Source organism: Heterocephalus glaber, unplaced genomic scaffold (assembly GCF_053883595.1).
Source record: "Heterocephalus glaber isolate CG9 unplaced genomic scaffold, H.glaber_assembly_v1.0 deba00001795, whole genome shotgun sequence".
NCBI classification, from domain to species: Eukaryota; Metazoa; Chordata; class Mammalia; order Rodentia; family Bathyergidae; genus Heterocephalus; species Heterocephalus glaber.
The window spans coordinates 1,550,254-1,574,063 of record NW_028258476.1 but is presented as its reverse complement, the minus strand read 5'-3'; the positions used below and the strand labels follow the sequence as shown (position 1 = coordinate 1,574,063).

Here is a 23,810-nt window from a genome sequence, read left to right as displayed (position 1 = left end):
ACAAAACCAAGAAATCTCAACCTCAACTTTGTTTCTACTGAGATACAATTCACGTTCCATAATGTTCGTGCTTTTGTTGAAACCCAGTGGTTTCTGTGACATTCAAATTGTACCTCTATTATTCCTAAATCCAGAGCACATCTGTCAATCCCAAAGCTGATCCATTAGCAGTCACTCCCCAACCCACCCCCGGGCAACACCGACCTGCTTGGTCCGCAGGACCCGCCAGTTCTGGACTTTTCACATAAAAAGAACCAGTGTGTGGTCTTTCATGCTCAGCTTTGCCCTCTACTCTTGATGAGACCTTACAACGCCGAGACAGAAACCTCCTACTAACTCGCATGCCTGGCTCATTTCCTTTCCCCGTAGTAGCAGCCATGCTCTCCGGGCTGGAGGCCTACTTTTCACGACAGTGGGAAGCACGACAGGAAGCAGCAGCATGGAGAGGGAGCTGTCAAGAGGGCCAGGCACGGTCTGCGGCACAGGGTGTGGTGAACAAAACCAACACTCAGCAAACATTACGTAAAAGTACTTTTTTCTTTTTTATTTAATTTTAATTTCTGAGGTAAAATACTTTTTTCTTTCAACTTCCATAACAAAATACAGAGCTATCAGATACCCCTGGAAAAAAATATGTATATTATACATATATTTCTATAACATTACATCATATATATAATATATATGCAAAATTTTGAAGACTTTATAGAAAGCGGAACATCTAAAAGGCACTGCACAATGGAGTTAAGATTACTTACATTTTATTTACATATACACACTACTCTGCTTAAGCGGATAACTAGCAAAGTCGTCTTTCACATGTGAATGTCTCACTCGGATATCCCTGCATCACAATTTTATAATTCAAAGAATGCCTAAATATTTAAAAACAAATTACTGCTAACTTTTCCCCCCAAAGAAGAAACTTAAAAATGGAACAGTTCTTTAAAGACTGAATCAAAGTTTTCTTCCCAACCATATAAAACTATGTTCCATTACAGCTTGCAAAAGAAAAAGCAGAAACATAATTATGGAATAAATAAACAAGGGACCAACAGCCAACTGACTCTCACCAGTTGGTGAGAAGTGGTGCTTTTAATGCTTCTGAAGGTGTCTTGGCCCACGGGTCACTGGGGTGCAGTCCTTCCCTGTCGTAGTGAGCGGGGTTAATGCAGTACAGTCTGAGAACCAGGGTGTAGGAGCTCGGTGAACTGTTTGTATTCCGCTCCTACTCACCCTTTAGGGAAAAAGGGGAGGTCAGCAAGGCTGGATGCCACTAAGAGATCTCTGCTGTTTTCTACAGCTAAGAAAACAAACTGTTTACACAAACAAGTTCATGATTAACGAAATTTCAATAGATTTTATATTTGTAAAGTTTTAAACATTTGGCACAGCAAAATTCAGAAAAAAATGGAGGAAACAAAGTAGGTCCACTTTTCACCCCCTTTTTCCACCTGCTGTCGGACGGAAGAGACAGGCCTGGTTCTGCACCAGGAGAGGGCTGGGGGAAGGAAAACTCTCCTCTGACCCATGAAGTATCCAGGACCTCCACACGGCTGGCTCTCCCGAGCAGGCCCACGTGGCCCTGTGAGGACCCTCCTCCCAACCCCAGCCCCAGGCGCAGTGCAAATCAGCCAACATTACTGGTGGAATGGCAATCAAAGGAAACAGTTACATACCAAACAATTTCTTGAAGTCAAAAACAATTTTTCATGGAGTTGAACAATTTTTGAGTGTTTTTTCAAGTGTAAAAGCAGTGACTTTTTGTTCAAACAGAAGCAGCATCTAAGAATTTATTCTGGCACTTGTGTTCTAGGGGGTTACAGGTACGCATCATGGATTTCTCTCTTCCTATTTTAAAGGCCTCGTGTTTCTGTTCCTGAGTTCATACCGACACCTGCTGGCCTCCCCTTGGGGGCAGTGGGTGGCCAGCTGGCCTCCCTGGTTAGATCAGGCAATGCCAAGCACAGCCCTCCTCCACCTGCCGGGGCTTGAAAGAACCACAACCACCAAGGCAGCCTGACCGAGCCCAAGTCTTTACGGACCACTGTCTCAGTCCCTTTCCTGGGGAAAGATGAGTCACTCATGGAATTTGGATCAAGCCAAGGGGAGGACACCTGCCAAGAAATAGCATGCTGGACTCAAGTCATCCCAGGCCATCCAGTGTCTCTCTCACCTGTTCTCACCTTCCTGAGCCCTTCTCTTATGCATGCACTCCAGTTAAAACAAAAACCAAAACCTACCCCACCACTGGAGGATAACCCTCGGACGTTACTTTATGGAGTTCTCTTACGCCAAGGTGGAGGCAGGAGCCTCTCCAATCCCTAGACACCACTCTCATGCCTTGCCTTGCCCTCAACAGATGTGCAGCTGCTTCTCTCCCCTGCTGCTCCGCTAGGCGGAGCTGAGCCGCAGCTAGGTGACTCCACAGCTGTGCACACACACAGAAGAGCGGTGGCTGCTGCTTCTCTCTGCTCCTAGTCCTAGTCTTTTGCTTCACATAAGATCAATACTTTCCCACTTCTTTGAAGTTGCTAGAAGGGTTTTTCCCATGAAGAAACACTTCCTCGCTGTTTGTAAACTGGAGTCTTATGCAAGACAGTCAAGTGCTCAGGAGACTGGAACAACCTGGGCCAATGGGGATGGCAAAACTGGCACCCCACAGCAGGACACCCCTTCACGCACACCAGGCCTCATGGCACTTGGTGCCTCCGTGTCTTCTTTCCAGCCCCCCTTCAGGCTCCGCAAACATCCACTTGCTCCCCCAGTACCTTCCATGTTTCCCAGCTCCATCCACCTGGAGCTCCCACAATCCTGCCCTTCTGCTACCTATCCCAGTAACATCAAGAGGCAAAGACTTAAGTGTCGGCTAGGAGTTTAACCATGTCTCAGCGCTCCGGGATTATCTGAGAAGCTGTCCATGCCCCGTACAGGTTTTCGCTGACAGACCCGTATCATCTTTGAGTATGTTCATAGTTAAGGCTCGACTTTAGAAAACGAGGAGAGACCCAGACAGGATGGACAGACATCTTCGACAACACTGTCGCGCCTCTGGATGAGCCTGCTCAGTCACACTTTGGTTTGGCTCCCCAAACCCATAATGGAAAAGGAAAAATGAGGATCATTTTTTTTCATGTTTTTAAAGGCATTGGGTTGCTTCCTCCTGCCCTCTTCTTTCTTCCCTGAACAGGAGTTTATAACTCCTCATGGCTTAGTAGGTGAAGTAAGTGAAAGGTCCAAGGCATGCACAGCAGGCTTCCTGCCTCGGCTCTGCAGCCTGGGGTGCAGCTCCTTGTCTTCCTACCTACTCTAATTAGCAGGATGCTCTTGTGTCTTGTGTCCTGACTCACTTTTTTTTTTTTTTTTTAAAGAAAAGAAAAACGCCAAAAAACAACAAAAGGAAAGAAAAAGTAAAAAAAGAAAAAAGACCAACATTTGAACAGGCCTCTGCTCCAGTAGGACTGACACAATCTTATTCCTCCCCGAAATAATTAATTATAATGAAACATTTCAGGCAAAATACTTAGTATTAATGGCCTCTCACTGCTAACCTCCCGACCATGACCTTTTCCCTTTTAGGAATCTCCCTCAGAGCAAAACAAACTCATTAATGGCTTTTTATATATAAATACAAAAAAGAGAGAGAAAGTCTGGAACCTGAACTACCACAGGAGCAGAGTACCTGGGTCTTCTAGGAGTTTCCTTGTGGGGAAATGTAAGCCTCAGACAGGAAACAGGTTCCTTCCCCTTTCAGTTCAATACCCGCCTCGTCTCCTATTCACCAGGAAAGGTGTGTTCACATCCCACCTAATTCACAACAGAAGATGCCTATCCCATCCCAACATAAGGTACAAGTCTACGTCCCAGGGTGCTCAAACCGCCTAACTCCCTCCCCCCGCCACCAGATCTGCCACATAAATACACAGATGTATTTCATGAGAACAGAAACAGCTCCCAACACACTTGTAGTTCTATGCATCAGCGGCTGCTGCTGCCAGACCCTGGGGTCCCGATCCATTCCAGAGGAACTTGCTGTTCTTACTTGGAGGCCCCCGGGCTTCAGGGTCATCGTTCCAGCGCCGTTTCAACCGAAGCTTGGGGGGCATCAGAGCATCTTCTTTCTTCTCAGGCACACTGGGCTCTTTGCCAGGCCTGTCCTCACTGACTTCGGTCACCTCTAGGGGTTCTTCACTTGGGGTGCTAGTGGGTACAGAGGGCCAGGCGGGCGGGGCAGTGGGGCGGGCAAAGATGGCGCCTTGCCCCTCTTCTGTGGTCCTGCTCAGCACAGCACCCTCTTCTTGGCAACGCTCCTCCCTCTCTCGGGCTGACTGCCTGAGGCTCTCAGGATCCTTCTCAGAGATGGCAGAGGTGGGCTCTACCTTAATTCGTGGTGGCACTGGTGCCATGGTGGGTGCAGGCTCCTCGCTGTTCTCTACCCTTTCCCGGTTCTTGCGCCCAACAGGTGGAGGCTGCAGCTTGATAGAAAACTGAGTCGACTCCTCAGGATGCATTTGGCATTGCAATGGCGGAACCATGAGGCCTGGGTAGCGGGGAAAAGTCCGGGGACTCAGATGGTAGTTGAACACCGAACAGGCTTGAGAATGAAGGTAGTGTTTCATTTCTTCTGGGTTGAAGGAGAAGCAACTGCTGCTGGTGAAGGGGCTCAGGCCTGGTGAAGGGCTGTAGGAGAAGACTGTAGGAGTCAGAGACAGGGCCGGTGAAATGGGGACATTCAGGACACCTCCTCGGCTAGGGATCGGAGAGACAGCAAAGGGACTGTGCGGGTCAGGGTACATCCCTGGCCTCGTGAAAAGAGGAAGCATTATGTCAGGCTTGCGTTTCTGGCGGCCGATCCCTCCTCCTCCGACTGCATTCCGGGAGGACACGAGGTCAACACCTCGGCGCCAGTCAGCAGTGGAGCTGTCCTCCAGCTCCGCAAGCTCCACCTTCCTATCTGTGCCGTTGCTGGACTCCTGGACAGACGCCGTCAGGGAGCTGGCCGAGAACCGGCCCGACTGCATGTCACGGGTGGGAGAGCGGGTGTCCAGCGGTGGGAAGTGGAAGCGGGAGGATGCGGTCGGCACTGGCGGCGCACTCTGAGGAACCACACCTGTGAGGCGGAGAAGACAAGAGCTGCGTTGGAGGTCTGGTCACTCACCACCGGCATGTCACTGGCACCAGGCTTAGTGCAGCAAGCAGCAACGGGGCCGAACCCCAAGCTGCCCGTCCTACCAGGGATGATGCTCAGCTTCCTCCTTCCACTCAGCGGAGTGGCCATCTTACACACTTGTCTCCAGAGTGTGCTTTACTGCCTATAATATCATTCACTTGTTTACCAGGACTCTAAAATACACATTTTACGTGGCAGGGGCCGCCTGTGGCTCACCACCACACTCAGCAGTTCAGGACTCCCCGGCGCTCAGGGAGTATCAGGTGAATGACTGCACGGGTGTAACGGCCTTCTCCTCTCCATTCTAAATAATGGGCCTACATCACCTGTCTCAACCTCAGCTTTGCATACAGCCTTTATTTTCGTAACTTTGGCCTTATGTATAAAACAAATCTGGAAACAGCATGTATGTAAAGCAGTGCATTCAACACCCCGAGACCCTGTAGCCCACATATTCAGACATGAACTAGATGAGTACTAAAAAGGAAGACATTTGTTTGGAACTTTTTTTTTTTTTTGGGTACCGGGGAACGAACTCGGGTCCTTGCGCTTGCGCAGCAGGCGGCGAAACCACTGAGCTAAATCCCTGGCCCAAGGAAGACATTTGTTAAGATTGGTTCTTATCATTTTGGATATACTTCAGAGATTCAAATATTTTTCAAACTCTCCAAATCTATATTCCCCTACTAAATTCTATGTAATGATTTCCATCCCTGTTCTGTTTTCAAGCACTGAGGAGGCTAGAAGAAAATCCTGGACCTCCTACTCCCTGTCACAAGTGCAACTGCTAAAACTCGAAGCTTTAAACAGAAATTAACATTGTACTAAGCACATCATTTTGAGAGGCTCAGAAGCTCTCTCTCAGGTTCCCTCAAAGGTCATAAGGAAGGCCTGACAATGGGGTGCCACCTGAAGTCTCGGGACAAGTGGGATCCTGGGAGGCGCCAGTGCGCCTACGAAGATGCTGTCGGGAGGGGTTTTTTTTGGTACCGGGGATCAAACTCAGGTCCTTACGCTTGCGAGGCAGGCGGCGGAACCACTGAGCTAAATCCCCAGCCCATTTTTTAAAAAAATAAACACCCTAAGGCACAGATGAGAAGGAAAAAGGGGATAAGAAGAAAGAGGAAAAATCAAAGTCAGTGAAAGTATGGTGGTCCAGGAAAGGAAAGAAAAATGGCACAAGCTACAGTGTAGTGAGTGGCTGCCACTTTCTGTTCTCGGTAGCACGGTCATTCTCAGATAGGCTCTGGGGCCGGCTGAAATGTGCAGGGCATGGGTGTCTAGGTATATGTGGCTGACACTGTCAGAGAGGCAGCTCCCAAACTGGGGCTCCACAGAAAACTCCTCAGCAAGACTTTTTTTGTTTTCGGTAGTGGGGATCGAACTCAGGACCTTGCACTTTCGAGGTAGGCTCTGTGACGAGTTAAATCCCCAGCCCTGGGACTTTATTTTTAAGTCTCATGATTTAATCTCATTTGAGAAAAACAGATGGACCGCCCTGCGTGTGATCTGAGCAGAGCCGAGAGTCCCTGGCCAAAAGACTTCTCAGAGTACTACAGCATCTACAATTCTATCCTTTTTACTTCTTTCGGCTCCTGGCTTTTTATTAAGACTAAATCCAGTCAAAAGCAGAAGATCTCTTTTATGCACTGGAGGACAGAACAAATTATAAGCTTAAGGTGGGAGGGAAGTAAAAGTCTGGTCTCCTAAGCAATTTAGGAAACTGCTTAAATGAAATTCATTCTTTCTTTTTTTTGGTACCAGGGACTGAACTTGGGTCCTTGCACTTGCAGGGCAGGCGGTGGAACCGCTGAGCTAAATCCCCGGCCCAAGTTCATTCTTTTTTTAAAGCAGCAGGTATCTGAGTCTTGATACATACAGAGGTGTACTGTGAGTCTGTGCGGAGAGATGACACACATCACTCCCAAATGCATTTGCATGGAGCAAAGGAAGGTGAGACTAGGGCACTGGCCCTCCCTCCGATTAACTGGAGTCACCCCACTTGTAGATGTTATATGGAGATTTCAAGTCTAAGATTTTGCTTGAAAAAATAAGTGCTGCTCCCCAACAGGTTGCTTTGGAAGGAGACCTCCTCCTTGAAACCACGGTGAGTGGCAGGGCTGGGAAGTCTGGCTGTGAATCTTGGCGCTGGTACCTCCTATCCTGCAGCTAGTGCAAGTCAGAAATGAGTTTTCAACCATCCTCTGACAAAAGTGAAAATAACAAGGGCTTTTGCTTAGATTCGACCCTAGCCCTCGGTGTGTGCCTCTGGACCAGTCATCTCTGTGTGCCTTAGTTTCCTTATTTGTAAAATAGGTAGTAACAAACCCAATGTGGTGACGAATAGATGTTTATATTATAAAGCCCTTATAGTATTGTAACACAGCAAATGGATGTATTCGTTAAAATACATTTTTATTAGATGATAATTTAACTCAAAAACCAAACTTACAAAGGCATGTATCAACTACAAATCACATACTAGATAATAGTATGAGAGCAATGTTCAAGTTCCTGCATGTAATGTTACTGCGGTTATGGAAAAGAATGTCCTTGTTCCTGAGATACAAGCTGAGGTACATAGGAGTGCAGTGCCATGATGTCTGCAACTTAATCTCAAAGATTTAAAAAGTACATATAAATAGAAAGAGATAAAGCAATGTGGTAACAATGTTAACCATTAGTGACATACACACCCACATAAGAGGATATGGGGGTGTTCACTCTCCTTAATTCAATTTCTCAGTGGGTTTGAAGTTTTCCCAAATAAAAAACAGCGGTAGAGGCGCGGGTGGAAGGAGGGAGGCACAGACCAAGAGGACTCAAATCCATCCCTGAACTAGTCTGCCCAGCCCTTACCACTGAGAGAGAATCATTTTTTACTACTTATCCTCTGTATTTTCCAATGTTTTGTATGCAAATGTAAGTAAATATTAAAATATTTAATAACATACTTTATAGAACGTTTTTAATGATAAAAATAAGATACTCTATGTAGAGGTACTTTTAGCACTATCCAAATGTTAAGTATTTTATCCTAAATTGTTAACAGTGAGTATGACTATGGGGAAGGGAAAAGAGAATATTTATTCTTTTACTGTATTATTTAGTTATGTTACAACTTTTGTATTATTTAGACATGGTACCATCGGCTATGTATTTCCTTTCTTTCAAAAAATAAACATCCAGGGCCGGGGATGTAGCTCAGTGGCACCACGCCTGCCTGGCAAGTACAAGGTCCCGAGTTCGATCCCCGGTACCAAAAAATTAAAAAAATAAAAAACCCCAAACAAACAGACAGAAACAGTTCCACCATATCGACAAACAATGGAGACAGGATCTAAATCCACACAGCTCTACTTCTTTGAGCATTTACTTCACTTTAGATTGTATTAACCCTAGCATAGGGTATCTTATCTCTCCTCTAACCTCTAAGTACCTTGAGGTACAGAACTCTCCAACATCTTTTTTGTCTGTAGGGCTTAACACATTATCTACCAAGCAAAGTAATGAATGAATTAATGAAAGAGGGGCCTGGAATGTATGACCTATTAAATAAGACATTTCAACAGTTCAAACCCTCAAGAGTTGTTTCCTGAGAAACTGTTCAGCGGATTACTATTCAATCTAGCCTGATTAGTCTTTGTAGTACTCATCCTTAATTTTACCTTTATACAGTGATTATCAAGATACACATTTTACTGGCCTACAATGGTCCAATGAGGTAACTTGCCAAACCACTAAGCAAAAGCACATACCACAATCAGACGGATGTTTGGAAAATGTTACATACCTTGGTCATCATAAAGTTAACCTTCCCACACCTGGCCTATGTGAGTAAAAGCTGTCTATAAACAAATGACCTCAGTTCTTTGGCACTATCAGCATCTAGGATGTAAGCAACCAAATAGCATGCCTGAAAGAAATGCACACTTTTGCGTTCCCTGAGACTTTCTGATTAAGATCTGGAGGCTATTTAGGATCAGTGTTGGGTCCATAGCTTTCGTGCAGAACAGGTATGCCAGGCCGCTAGGTCAGATTTAAGAGAATCTTGACAGAGCGAGAGTCTAGACTTCCTTCCTTCCTTGGAATACCACAATGACTCCATTCCTAGGGACAGACAGACACTCCATTTCAGGCTGTCCAAGTGGCTGGGGTTTTTTAAACTTGAAAAACATGGATCAAAGACAGAAGAACAAGACCAGTGAAGCATTTTGGATGTGGGGTCGAGAGGTGTGAACACCAATACATTCTTCAAAGTTGCTAGAATGTCCACCTAAAGTCCAATTCGTGTAGGTAGGTACTCAGGGAAGGGGCCAGAGTGGGAAACAGAGGAAACAGGAGTCCAGTGGCTAGAACAGGTCTGATTTCCTAATGCCGCTCCCTCCGGCAGAAGGAAAGAAAACAGGTTGTAATTAGAGAGATGCATTCCAGTAAGACTTTTTTTTTTCTAAAAGCATGCCCCAGGGACAGGAGGGAGTGGCTAGAGAGGGAGAGATGGAACTATAATGATAGCAGAGTCAAGCTAAAACTGCCCTAACTTGTTGTGTGTAGTAATTACATATCTGCAATGGATCTTGGCTTTGTACTCAACGACACCCCCACTCTAATTTCTCCTTCTTCAAACTTTTCTCTGAAAAGTTATATTACCACAGAATCACAATCAGCTTTCTTTGTTTTAACACAGGAGGCCACAAAGACAAAGCAATGAGGAACTGCTCAGAAAGTAATTAAATGCAATCTATTTTCTTGACCAGGGGAATAATCTGCATCTTAAAAAAAAAACAACCGCACCCAGAATAACAAAAATTCTCAAGGACTGCCTCCCGCTCCCAGAGAGAGGCAGGCCTAATGGCTGTGAGGGAAGCTGTAACTCAGAGTGCAGAGGGGAAGCCCTGGTGCAACTTACAGGGAGACAAGGCTAAGAAACCCCAGTCTTGCTGTCTGAGGAGCTGCTGGCACAGATCAAAGGCACTGCTTTTCACTACAAACATGTGAACCACCTCCCCTTCTGCGATCAAGGATGCTGTGGTTTTCACGATATTCGCTTGATACGGGAGAGCGTGGTAGTTTCATAGAAAATCGGAAGTGATTGTAGGAACAGGTTCTTGTCTATGAAGAGCCACTGGGGCAGGCGTTAAAACTGACTCCCAAAGAGCTTAACAAATCAACAGGATACTACAGAACATCAGTCCCAAAGAGGACAGTTTAACAGAAGATTGCCAATGATATGCAGAAAAGGGAACCAGGTAAATGAACAAAACAGATCTTGGTATCCCACAGCCTACTAATTTTCTTTATGAGATGAATAGGAAGACTTGAGGAAGAATATGGAGGCAATTCAAGGGATCATATTACTTTCATGTTTCTAAATCCTCTTAACAGGCCACGTTTTAGACCTTCTAAAGGGATACTGCAGACTGAACCCAGGGCCTTCAAACTGAGCTGCATCTCCAGCTCTTTTTGAGACACGGTCTCCCTAAGATGCACAGGCTGGGTTCCAATTTGTGATCCTCTTGTTTCAGCCTCCCAAATTGTTAGATTTTGGTTTTTAAAATTCTTTTCTTCCCCCGAGCCCCTTCCCCCTTCTTTTTTTGTGTGCTAGGGATTGAACCCAGGGTCTTGATCATGCTAAGCAAGCACTTTACCACTGAGCTATATCCTCAGCCCATTTAAATTACTTTTTTTTTTTTTTTTCCTGGTACTGGGGATCGAACTCGGAACCTTGCGCTTGCGAGGGAGGTGGCGGCACCACTGAGCTAAATCTCCGGCCTTAAATTACTTTTAAACTCAAACTTCGTTCTCAACCGAAGGAGTCTGCAACTTACCACCTGATCGAATGTTGATGAACGGGTAGTTGGGCATCACCAGTTTGCTGAAGTTAAACTTATAAGTAAATCTTTTCCCTTTTGTTTTATGAAGGATCCTCTTATTGTAATAGTATCTGTAAAGACAGGAACACATGTCAATTTATCTTCCAGCAACCGAGCTTTCAGTATACTTAGATAATCAGTAAGCATAACAATTCTTGCTTTAAGTATTACTTGCAAACATCACTATTATTTTTTTTGTAGCCTGGCTGCCAGGGTAGAGCTGGGAGATCTGAGCGCTTACTTCGCTCATTCAATTTTCTACTAGGGTTTAGTCATTGGCTAGAGTTCAACAAAGACATCTTCACTTTAAGATCCTAAACACCTGCCCTAGCTCTAACCACTTTTCTTCTCTCTACAATTTCAATTCTGTAGTCCACTTCCTTCCTGCCCCACTCTATGTCACAAACTGCCTAGCTTCTTTCAGTCTTGCCCAGGTAGAGGCAGACAAGTCTCCCAGGAGAACTGATGTGCAAGGCACAGAGGAATGCAGAACTGTTTTATAGTGGCCAGTGAGACAATGGCATACCCTGATCTGGGAAACAGCAGCCAAACTGGCCTGCTTCAACTTCAAAGACTCAAAGGGATGTGGGAGGCGCCAGCAAAATACTGCACAGATTTTCCATTCAGGGTCACTAAGAATGAAGAAAGGCAGGGAAATTTGATGAACCTAGAACCTTTACCCTGGCTTCTGCTAAGCAGATGGGTCATAAAGTCTCTACTGGTCCTTGTGAACTAAGGGTTATAAAATTTAAAGACTGACAAAGGGAAAGAGAACCTGAGGAAACTCATGGTGATCATTCTTTATACATATTGAAGCAAGCCATGGACTGACACCCAAGCTCACAGATACAGTTCAGAGTAGCTCCTCAATACCATTCAGAAAGCCCTCCTTCTGTGCTTGCTTCATTCTTTTCTAGGTTCTCCCAGGGGACCCCAAATAAGAGAAATTCTGATAAGCTCCCAATAAGAAAATCTACACGAATCCTTCAGATTATAAATGAGCTCCAAGTCCTGTTTCACCATACGCTCTCACCTACTACAGAGCAGTCAGCTGTCAGGACCCAGTACCAGCCACAATGGAATTCCCTCCCACATATAACCAAAGATATGCTTTTTCTCCTTGTGTGCCTGTGCTACTAGAATTCAACTTCAACTGCCACTCTGCAGCTACATATGATTCATTTAGATAGTGTAGTCTCTTATCACCTAATATCCTGTTAATCTGACATTCACCAAACTCTACATGTAGTTTCCTTCTAATCTGTTAACACCACAGGTTCAGGAATCCTTTCCCTCACCTGAGGGCCCGGCTGAGCTTGTCATAATTCATCTGTGGTTTGCATTTCCTGCGGCCCCAGAGGCGGGCCACCTCATCTGGATCCTTGATGACAAACTCCCCGTACTCTCCCTGCTGCCAGGCGATGACATGGCGGAACTCTTCCTTCTGCAGCAGCTCCAGGATGAAGTGCCACAGCTGGATCTGCCGGGAGCCTGGGGAGGACTCTGTTTTGTAGGCCCAGTCAGGAAACTGATACCCTTTAATGTGAAAAGGGCAAGATCAAAGTAGTCAGGAGCTAGATGCACACATACCAGCAGCCTCAACTTCACATTCCACAGCTCAGAATCTCTAGAGTGCTTTGCAAACATGCCACAGATGCCCTTTTAATCAGCTGGGGCTAACCACAACTGGGGAGTTGAACTATCCTTGTGGCAATCTGATAGAGCTGGGCAGCAATGCTCAGGTTCCCTAATTGCCTACCCTTTCATACATCACTAAATTTCATACTTTCTCTCTCTCTTTTTTGGGCAGTCATTCTGAGTGTTCAACCTGGGGCTTCTCACATGCCAGGCAAGTGCTGTACCACTAACCCACATTCCCAACCCTCACATCTGCTTTCTATGAGGGTGTGAAAGTTCCAAATGGCACAAACAGGTAAGATAAACTAGTGTTTCAAGAAAATACAGCTGAAAACTCCTTACTCTCCAGGTTGGAATTATGTCTCTTAACAGGGAAGAGTCCCTAAAATGTAGGAAAAGGTGTGTTGACCAGAAAATTAAATACATATCCATAGGAAACAGCCTTACAACAGTCTTAGCGAGATTTGCTTGGTCAGGAGGCTGTCAGTTATGAACAAAGCTAGAATGGAGAGAACAGGAATCCGACAGGGACATTCCAGGCATATCAGAGATGATTAACTTCTGCTCACCTCCACCTCCTTCTGGCTTTTCCACGATGCTACAGCCTGCTTTCATTTTTGCCCTCCTGCTGAGAGATACAAGCCACACAATTACTTTAAGATGCTATTTATTTATTATCCTCGCAAGGTTTTCTGGCACAACCTTTCCTTACCTCTACTTCCTTATATAGCCTTCTGTCTCTCAAACATGTCACTTCCAAACTGCTAATTCCCAAGTCATCAAATGATTGCAGGTCCTCAGGCCATTAGCTTCAAAAGCCCTAATTGTCTCTCACCTGACTTCAAACCACAAAGTGCAAAGACTGTCCTTAATATTTGCTTTCTTCCTCCTGACCAACCCTCAAACGTAAAAAAGGAAGGGTACAGTGAAACAAGTCCAAAAAGGCAGCCAAAACAAGTCAAACAGTTTGCTTTTTCTTACTAGACAGGCCCAGATGCCAAGATACACAAGCCTGAGTTTCTCCAGATGTACCAGTTTAAAGGGAGAACAAAATCCATCTGATTCCCACTGAAGAATAGACATGTGATTTATTTTACTGAATTACGTGAGCTGGGAGAAGAAAAACGCCTCCTAGTCAGAAAATGCCTCCCCCATACTGTGGGATACAAGAAGTAAACACAACATACATACAGTCATTCTACATAAGACACATACTATTTTTTTTTTTAAGAAAACTTTACATGTTATCCCTTAACACAATGACGGGTCAGGTATGAAATCTCTCGGATCCTTCTGGCCAACGAGTGCTATGATCTGAATTCATCCATTCATATTTATGGTTCCTCAGTAAATTTCCTGTTCCCAGAAGCAAGCAGCTTTGTGTCAGTCCTTCAGGAAAGGGGTGTGTGTGTGTGTGTGTGTGTGTGTGTGTGTGTGTGTGTAACTGCCAGAGGGTGATAGGGGTAGGAGGGCAGATCTACCTTCATTGTTCCCTGGGGGTAGAAGACAGGCCCTCAGCACCCACATCAGCCAGAGGCTGGAGGGAAGGTAGGTACCTCAGTGGCCCCAGGGTAGGGAGGGGACAAATTCCTAATCATTCCTGCAGTCTTTGAATTTTCTTTCTCACTGTACACATTCAGGAGACCAGTAAGTTTCAGTCTACAAAACTACCAGAAGTTGAGGCGATAAGTAACTCAAAGGAAGGCGAAAACAGATACAGATACAGATACACACACACACACACACACACACACACACACACACACACACACGACATACAACAACTGGGCACCAGGGCTGAGGCAGGAGCTTCCTGTCATTTCTGTGACAATAAGAGAGGAAAAACACTCATTTCCCCACAGCTCCAGGAAGCTGTCCAGGACTCGAACTCCTGGCTTGCTCTGCCCGGTCGCGAGCCCTTTCCCCCGCCACAGGAATACACTTCTACCTGCTGCAGCGACGACCTGACCTGGAAGCTCTCTCTGGATACTCCAGGGCCCCACGGAGCCTCCGCTCCAAAAGCCCTGCGGGGTTTCCATAAATTCAGGCCGAGGACGCGTGGTCCAAACAGGCCCCCGCCTCTCTGCACGCCTCGCCCCTGCCCCTTCTTGGGTCGCGACTCTTCCCCGAGCGAGGTGCGCAGAGTCGGGCACGGAGGGCCCTGCGGCAGTCCCGCAGCTCCGCCGCCCTCGCCTCCCGCCGGGCCCGCCGCAGGCTCCGCGGGGCCACCGCAAGACGCAGCCAGGTCCCTGCCTGCCGCGGAGACGCGCCGCCCGCCCTCCGCAGCGGCTGAGGCCCGGCCCGCGGGCGGCGCGACCTCGGGACGCCATCCGCGTCGGGGTGGTCGTGGCGGCGGCCCCCGGGGCCGGGCGACGCGGGGACTCACCGCTGCCCGGCTCGGTCTGCGTTCGGTCGGGTCTCCTCCGCGGCGTCTCCAGCTCCTCCTCATCCACCCCAGCAGGAAGTGACCTCCGCGGCCGCTGTCGTCACTTCCATCCTCCAGCTAGGGCGGGGAGGAGGCGGCGCCCCCAGCGGGCTGCTGGCCTCGCCGTGCCGTGCCGCGCCCCGCCGCCGCTCTGTCCTTTCTCTTCTCCGCAGACACGCACACACTGACTTCCTCCCGCACTCCGCCCTGGGCCTCCGCCCGCAGCGCACCCCCGCGCTGTGCGGCGCGTGCGTCACGCTGCTGGGGCACGTCACGCACGCTCGCTCGCGGGTTCTCACGCAAGGAGGAGGGGCCAGGCCTCGGAGCGTGGGGCTGGTACGAGGCCGGGTGGACCGCGGGACGTCTGCGCGTGATGGGCCCTCTGCTGCCCGCCGGGCCCTGGCGGAGCGCCGGGAAGGCTCGGCTCTGGGGAGAGCTGGCCACGGCTCGCCGGGAAGGGCTCCGGGCTTTCCCAGAGGGGGCCCGCAGACTGGACAAGGCGCTCTACCCCCGGGACGGGGCCCTTTGACACTTAGCGAAGGGGCCCGGGGCTCCTGTGCTGCACGTGGCCTCCGCCAGGTCCTCCCGTACAAACCCGGGGGTAGCATCGCCTCCCTGCTTGTTGAGCGCACTCTGCGTTTAGTCTTAATTTGTCCTGATCCAAGCGTCTAGCAAGTCTTTTTCCCCTAAGTCGTTCAAACACATATCCCATTCTCTCTACCTTTTGTTCCTTCTTGAGTACTTAAAATATCTTGACTGAAACTTGGTGGGGTTTTTTTCTATCTTTAAGGCTTAGTAATAAAAGACCTCCAGCAGTTCAACTTTATCTTAGTCATACCTGTATCCCCGTAAGTCCATCCAAGTGGTGTCCAGGTGTACTTTTCAGTCCAGAAAATGAGGCTCAGTAACAAGTTGGAATAAAAAGAACAGGGGGATGGTCGAGATGAGAGATGAGACTGAAGGAAAATTGACCATCAGTTGTGATCAAAAGTTTGTACCACTGCCTTAGTAGCACCTTACATCCTGTCTGCCACGTAAAAAAATATCATTAGTTGTTGGAAAAGTTGGGTTCCAGTCTCAGACACGCTGCTAGCCATTCTCTAGATGTTGATAAAGTGACTAGTAAGTTGCTTTCTTCTGGTCTGAAGTTGCTTTACGTGTTTAAAAAACAAAGAATAGCATTGGTGATACAAGGTCGTGTGTAGTTAGAAAAATCTTAACCATGTTGGTGAATAAGCTAACTTTAAGTGCCATAGAGAGGATTACTGATACATGCAAATAGTCCATGAGCCCTTTGAGTGTGGAAACCCTGTACATATCTTGTATCTTCTGCAGTATCTAGAACAATGTCTTAAATATAAATGTCAGATGTTTGGTTGAATGGATCAAAAAGTTGGGGGTTTAGAGGGCCGGGGATTTAGCTCAGTGGTTCCGCCACCTGCCTTGCAAGCGCAAAGTCCAGAGTTTGATCCCCAGTACCAAAAAAAAAAAAATTGGGGTTTAGATAAATGATGGAGACTATATTTAGGTCCTCATTCTTTGATTATGGCTTTGTTATCTTGGTTACTTCTGTGTTAGTTCCTCATCTGTCTAAGCAAAATAGCTATGCAATCTACTTATGTGGACACCTGCAGTTATCTATGGGTATCTCATTGTATCATAGACACTGTAGGTGTCTTGTTGTATTAAATGTGTTGATATATGTAGAGAGTTTAAAGCCAAAAAGATGCCACATTGTAAATGTGTCAGATGAATAAATGTTAGCAAAATAATCATAAGAATCATTATCACTAAACTCCGCAAATCCTCATACCACCCATACAAATCCTTGTACTTGTGTCAAATCAGGAACCAGGATGGGTAGGAATGAAATGAACAGCTCCATGGGAAAGTCTGAAATTGCTAATTTTTTGGCTTACAACTTAAATGGTCATGGTTAGACCTAGCATTATCAACTCCAAGGACCCGGCGTTCCTCAAAGGGCCAGGAAACAGGATATAAGGACACTTTCTGCCTGTTTTTCCTCTGCCCAGTTTCCTCATGGTTCTTGGCTGCTGCTACTCTAATTAAGGCCACAAAGGATGACTCGAGAGTAAACACAATTAACAGCGATAAACAGGTCTCTCTCTACTTGGCTGGTGTCTGAATTGATATATTGGGAAATGTTTATATCCCAGCAGAAGTCAACAGAGTTTTCACACTAAGAATCTATTTAATCACTGGCCTGAAATTCAGCGGGTAAATTTGGGTTTGACGAAGCAAGCTGGAACTTCCCTCTCTTCTAGGGAAATGAGCTTGTGCTGGAACCTCTCCCATGGTGGTGGAACCTGGGGAGCTTGGCCTGGCTGGAGACATCTGGAGAGTTCAGCTTTTCTGAAATCCCTGTCTACTTTCTCTGTCACCATGAGCTATTGCCTTCTCCACGTGCTGAAAACGCTTTCATAGCTGGGAAATCCTTTGTGTCTTTGAAATGGGAGCATGTGCCTTCTGAAACACGGGGGTGGAGACACAGACACAGCCGAGGAGTCAAGACGGGCTGTAATCAGTCTTGAATTTCACTTGCTCAAAGCCCTCTTTGTCCATTAACACTGCCCTCTTGTCCCTTCCCACCCATCTTTATAGTTGTTCCATGTGTCTAGGACAGTGGTGGTGAGCCTATGACATGTGTGCTGAAGCTGGCTGTATGTATTGAAAGCTGTAGAAGGTTTGCCACCTCTGTTTTTTTGTTGTTGTTTTGGGTTTTTTTGCGGTACTGGGGATCGAACTCAGGACCTTGTGCTTTCAAGGCAGGCACGGTGCCACTGAGCTAAATCCCCAGCCCGAGCCATCTCTGATCTAGGATAAGTTTCTTTTCCAAATCTCATAGTCTCAACTCTACTCTCACCTCAGTACAGCCACTTCACTTTTTCTTAAATTAAAAAAAGAAAGAAAAGAAAAGAGAAGCAACTCTGGATCCCCTCCTCCTCCAAATACACTTCCTGGATCAGGGTGTGTGTCTCTTCCCTGACTTGTGCTCTTTATTGCTCCCCTTTTCATTTATGCACTTATGTTCTCCACACCCTAAATCTACCTGGCCACGGGTGTGATATACATGCTTTCCTGTCTGTTCTTGTAGGAATTGACTGTTCTTATTCCATCATTTGTATGTTATGTACATATTTGTTCTTCTGGTGTGTTTGTCTTACACAGCAGGCTGTCAGAGGTTAGAGCCACAGGCCCTACGGTGCCCAGAGCAGTTCTGTGTCACCATCTGAAGTGCCCAGTGATGAGTTTCCTTCTCTGCTATCATCTGCCAAGGCGCTGACAACAGTGAATTCTCCCCTGTCTCAGCCTTCTTCAAGTTGCTCAGGAAAAGGCAGGTAGTCTCTTTCCTGAAAAGTGTGTTCTCTCTGAACGTGGATTTAGAAAACCTGACTTTCAGGCCCGGTTTTGCCCATTGCTAACTCTGTTCTCTGACAAGCCAGTAAACTTCCCCGAGTTCCCCTGTCCTCGTATCTAAAAGGGACACAACTGATGTCCTTGTTTAAGACAGTAATTGTGGCTGTGGAGCTCTTGTAAACCATAAAACCCTAGGCAAAGGTCAAGGATCATGATTACTCATGCTACCATCCCAGACTCGTCATTGTTCTTGGTATCAAGAACTCCAACTTGACAGCGGATGCCACATTATTTCAGACTTTAAGTGGATTCAATGTTTCAAAGTTGGATAGGACTCTAATGAGAACATTTTTGTCCTGAAAATTAGGGCTGTTGGTTTTCTTGGTGAGGCACTACTTTATGAGGCTCAGCTTGAGGTGATGCATTTTAATCATTCCACATCTTACTTTCTCCATGTGTAAAATGGCCACATCTCAAGTTCTGAATTTATTTATGAGGATTTCTAGGAAGAAAGATATTTTAAAACATTATTGATTTTGATGAATTCAAAGACTGAAAAGTATATATGAAATTGCCTTATTTACACCCTTTATGACTTGGTTTCCCGTCCAGTAAAGTGAAGGTAAATTATGAAAGAATAAACAACGAGTAAATATTATTTGCATGTTCCCACATGGGACTCCATAGCTGGGAAGATCCTGTGTTTTGGTTTATTTTTCCCATCAACCTACAGTTGTTGTGGGATAGAGGAATTAATGTCAGTAACATGATTGGGAATCCCCAGATTAAAGGTTAAGTGAGTCTAAAGCAGAAGTAACTTCACCCAAAGTTACAGCTCAGCCGGAGGCAGCAGGGAGCTTGGCTGTTTACCTAGCAGCAACTTGGGGACTTGAGGACTCTCCCAGATTCCACATCTATCACAGTCCCCAAATGCCCCTTCCTCTCATTTCCCTATTTTGGGTCTTGGTTCCTCTGTCTCAGATCAGCACAGAGGAGCAGTGATGAGAGATCATGAAGGAACAGAATGGGAGAACAGGATTAACAGGAGGAAATGACTACTTAAACTATTTTGGCTTTTTTTTTTTTCCTGGCAGCCCAGGAGAAAGATTCCCCTAACCAAATGTTTGGTTGCCAGAACCTATATATTTCTGAAGGCTCACATCTTCCAGGAAGCCTGCTGAAGTTAATTGGAGCAGAGGGCTAGCTTCGGATCTTATCCTCTCCAGGATTCGTTTCCCCAGGCCTGGCATTCACTTCCTACCCTTGTAATACCTGCAGCCTTGACCTGCTTACCACAAAACACTTTTTACTTTCTTTTGTATTTATTCACTGTTCGTATCTAGCTCTCACTGTATTCTCTTTATGAATGTTCTTAGTTCCTTTCTTTTTCCAATGTGGCCTTGATAACCAAACACAGTCCTCTATAGACCTGGTTTGACTAGCTAGGTATAGAGTGAAACTTTCTCTTTGATTTAGACACTTTAAAAAAAGGTGGCCTTGAGCCAGGTGTGGTGGCACAGGCCTGTAATCTCAGCACTCTGGGAAGCTGAGCCAAGAGGATAACAAGTTTGAGCCTACCCTGGAGAACTTAGCGACTTATTGAGATCCTGTCTCAAGAGTAAAAAATAAAAAAAAGGATTGGGGATGTAGGTTGATGTGAAGGCCTTGGGTTCAATCCCCAGTACTGGAAAAAAAGGATAGTTTTAGATAGGATCGAGTGTCTCAGAGGCCTTTGTACACTGCTAAGTTGGTAGTCAAAATCCCCATGACTTTCTTATAACAGCTATTAATCCAGGTCTCTTCTTTTAAGTAGTTTTTAATACTAAATGCAAGGCTTGACATTAGTTACATTAATCCCTATCTATTTTTTGTTGTTGATTTTGGTCTATTACTCATTCCAGGCTGTCTGCATCATCTTGATTTATTAGAATGTATTATTGTGTAACTTACTGATAGACTCTTCTTGGAGCAGTCATGAAAACAACTTCTACAGGATATGTATTAAAACACTAATGTCGATTTATTCTAAACATAATCAAATATTTTCCAAATGGTGCAGAAGTCATTGCAGGATCTCACAGGATCTCGTCAGTCGCTGTGCCTTTGATCTGTGAGCTGCAAGTTAGTAGCTTTGCACGTGATGAGATTCAAAATAGCAGAGAGCTGAGTGTGTGAGGCTGTCAGAGAGGTGAAGCCCGTAGACCAAAGGGAACATCAAAGTAAAGTTAGTCACTACATTGGCAGCAGGCAGAGGGGGTGGGAGTTCACGTACAGCAATTAGACAAGGAACTGGCAATCTATTATATTTTGGCATCAACTCAGAAGGTGGAACTTTTAGGTACATGGATGCCAGGATAGTTTTCTCTCAACAATAGATTATTGCAATGGGTTTGCCCGATGTGCTTGCAATAATGTGTTAAAACCAGGTTTATTGGCACAATAAAAAGAAAATCACCACCATTACAATAACAGGTCTTGATTTTTGCAGCAAAAATCTGGGCTGTCAGTGCTTTAAGGAAAGAAGCAAAAGACAGCTGTGAGGAAAACACCCCAGCATTCAACTCCTCCTGGCTGCTAGGGAAGCACTTGGGGCACTGAGAGAGGGCTCTGAGCAGCACAAACACAAGTGCCATCTTGTTCAGCTTCTCCATTATGCAGATGTTGGTTGCAGACCAAGTCCTCTCCTGCCCCTGCATGTCAAGCTGGTCCAGAACAGTGCTAGTTTCTCTGGAGGTTTTTGTAGAAAATATTTTGCCCTGAGCTTGGCCCTGAAGCCCTGAAACACTAATTGAACCTGAACGTTTTAATTGAACCTCATTACTTGAACTGTGTGAGGGAGGCATTGGTCCCTTGGGTCTGAAGTAGGGTAAGAGGAGACTCAGCTCTCGCTTACACAATTTGTCTCATGGTGCCAAAATACACTGCCTCTGGGAACCCAGTTACTTATGGCAACTTTGATTTTTTTTTTTTTTTTGCCTTTCCTGCTCCTTATTTACCCCACATGGCTGAGTCCTCTCATCCACATGCAGAGGGAGAAGTAGGAGTTCGACAGACATCATGAGTCTATGGGGGTGGGTGGCCCGAATTTTGGGAACACCACAAAACCAGTCGTTCATCCTTACAACTAATCCTTTTCATTTGTTAGGTGCTTAGTTCTTCCCTATTCTGTGGAACCTGGAAGGTCAGATGAGTGGGGTTTTGTGGGTTAAAAGTGATACATTAATAGTGTTGTGTGTGGATTTGTGACATGCTTTCTGCAACTCCACAGTACCAAAGTAAAAAACTACTTCAGATAGCTCAGTCTTGTAGTTGTTATTGTATTTTTACTTCTCAGCTAAAATTACTATCAGTGTAACAGAGCACTGTGGAATTCTTGGCTAACTACATGTAGATCACTCTCTATTAGCACAGAAATGGCCTGGTGAAGCTGGGCGTGGTGGCACACACCTGCAATCCCAGCACACTGAGTCCAGCCTGGGCAACAGAGTGACTACGTGAGACCCTGTCTCAAAATAAAAAATTAAATAAAGGGCTGTGGATGTAGCTCACTGTGAGGGTCCTGGGTTAAATCCTCAGCAGTGGAAGAAAAACTGGAGTGGCCTGGTGATATAGTTATGCGCTGATACACCACCTTTGCAAGTATTGGCAGATGAGAGCAGATGTCCAGTTCTGTAAGACATTTTTCTCAAAAATGTAACAACCCTTTAGATCTGTATAACCATATTGTCCAACATATTTTTGACACTCATTCATCCATTGTTAATTTATTCATTCCACAAAAATTCATGCAGCAGCTACTGTGTGCCATGCACTGCATGCTGCCATACTCTGGGGAGACGAAGCTCACGGAGCTTGGTCTCCTCTGAGTGTAATAACAGTTCCATGGGCAATACTCCCTACAATTATTTCAAGGTGTGAACCACAGACTACAAGCCAAACATATGAACAAAGTCTAATGTTGTAATCAAATATAACACAAACAGGTTCATCTAGTTCATTAAGTTCTATTTGTTATTCCTTCAGTAGACCGTGGTTGAACACCTACTGTGAGCCAGGCACTGTTTGGGTCACTAGGGGTACACAGATGATTGAAACACTTCTCTCTGCTTCAAAGAGCTTCCGGGAGAGGTAGAGGTAAACATGACACAGTGCAGGAGCACAGTGTAAAAGACAGTTTGGTAACTTACCCAGTAGTTGTCCTACCCTTTCGTTCTGGTTGTCAGAGCTTTCTTACCATTATAAAGGAAATATATTTTCTTAGCCTCCCTTATAACTAGGAAAGGGGCACGTTAGCAAATTCTGGCCTATAAGTCTGTTGGGAGGATTCTGGGAAAGATTTCTCACCTGAAAAGAGCTATTCTCAGAAGGGGACTTCTATCCTCAAATGCCCTACTATGGCCTGAATTGTGCGCCCCGAAAATTGTTCAAGCTCTAACTCTCAGTGCCTGAGAGTTGGAGTGTTTTGGAGACAGAGTCTCTGAAGAGGTAATTAGGTTAAAATGAGGCCCTTCAGGTGGGCCCTCATCTAGTATGACCGGTGTCTTTTTTAAGAAGAGGACATTGAAGGGCCAGGGATGTAGTTCAGTGGTACTGTTCCTGCCTGGCAAGCACAAGGTCCTGAGTTCAATCCCTGGTACCACCAAAAAAAAAAAAAAAAAAAAAGAGGGCCAGGGATTTAGCTCAGTGGTTCCGGCGCCTGCCTTGAAAGCAGAAGGTCCCAAGTTTGATCCTTGGTACCAAAAAACAAAACAAATAAAATAAACTAAATATGACATACTTTAGGCCAGGGATTTAGCCCAGTGGTTCCGTCGCCTGCCTCGCAAGCGCAAGGACCTGAGTTCGATCCCCGGTACCAAAAAAAAAAAAAAGAAGTCATTGAAAAGTGACACATACAGGGGAGGACCATGTGAGGACACGGAGACCATGGCCAGCTACAAGGTGAGGAGAGAGTCTTCAGAAGAAACCAACCCTGTCAACCTTGGTCTTAGACTTCTAACTTCCACCACTTTGAGAAAATAAAATCCTGATTGTTTAAGCCACCCAGACAGGTACTTTGTTACGGTGGCCCAAGCAGGCTAATTGCCTTCCCTGGTTTTGAATGTTGTCATGGGAGTCTGGAGGTGCTGCAGCATCTTGCAGAAGGACTAAGAGAATTCCAGTGCTAACTAAGAACATGTATGCCACTAAGACAACCCTAGAACCATCTACTTCCAGATGTCTCATGACAAGAAAACATAGCTAAGGGGCCGGGGATTTGGCTCAGTGGTTCTGCCACCTGCCTTGCAAGCACAAGGACCGGAGTTCGATCCCCAGTACCAAAAAAAAA

At 45.9% G+C, this 23,810-nt stretch overlaps 1 protein-coding gene across 2 annotated transcripts; it reads right to left on the bottom strand.

The window, feature by feature from the left end:
• Window positions 1–518: 518 nt before the first annotated feature.
• On the bottom strand, window positions 519–15,349 carry Etv3 (ETS variant transcription factor 3). 2 transcript variants are annotated; one of them, XM_004871264.3, is made up of 5 exons: window positions 15,068–15,349; window positions 13,251–13,306; window positions 12,342–12,579; window positions 10,999–11,114; window positions 519–5,110 (listed from the first exon to the last, which is right to left on the bottom strand). In XM_004871264.3, the coding sequence occupies exons 2-5, from the start codon at window positions 13,294–13,296 to the stop codon at window positions 3,972–3,974; spliced, it is 1,539 nt and encodes a 512-aa protein (XP_004871321.2). In that variant the 5' UTR covers window positions 13,297–13,306; window positions 15,068–15,349; the 3' UTR covers window positions 519–3,971. The 2 variants fall into 2 exon arrangements, with proteins under 2 accessions (XP_004871321.2, XP_004871322.2); XM_004871265.3 differs by having other exon boundaries at window positions 3,313–5,110; window positions 13,251–13,309; window positions 15,068–15,206.
• Window positions 15,350–23,810: the final 8,461 nt, after the last annotated feature.

Coding starts and splice junctions, on each gene's coding strand:
- Etv3 (XM_004871264.3), bottom strand. CDS start 13,296: ATGAAAGCAGGCTGTAGCATCGTGGAAAAGCCAGAAGGAGGTGGAG. Junction 12,580..13,250: donor AAAGCCAGAAGGAGGTGGAG/GTGAGCAGAAGT, acceptor TTCACATTAAAG/GGTATCAGTTTCCTGACTGG. Junction 11,115..12,341: donor AAGCTCAGCCGGGCCCTCAG/GTGAGGGAAAGG, acceptor CTGTCTTTACAG/ATACTATTACAATAAGAGGA.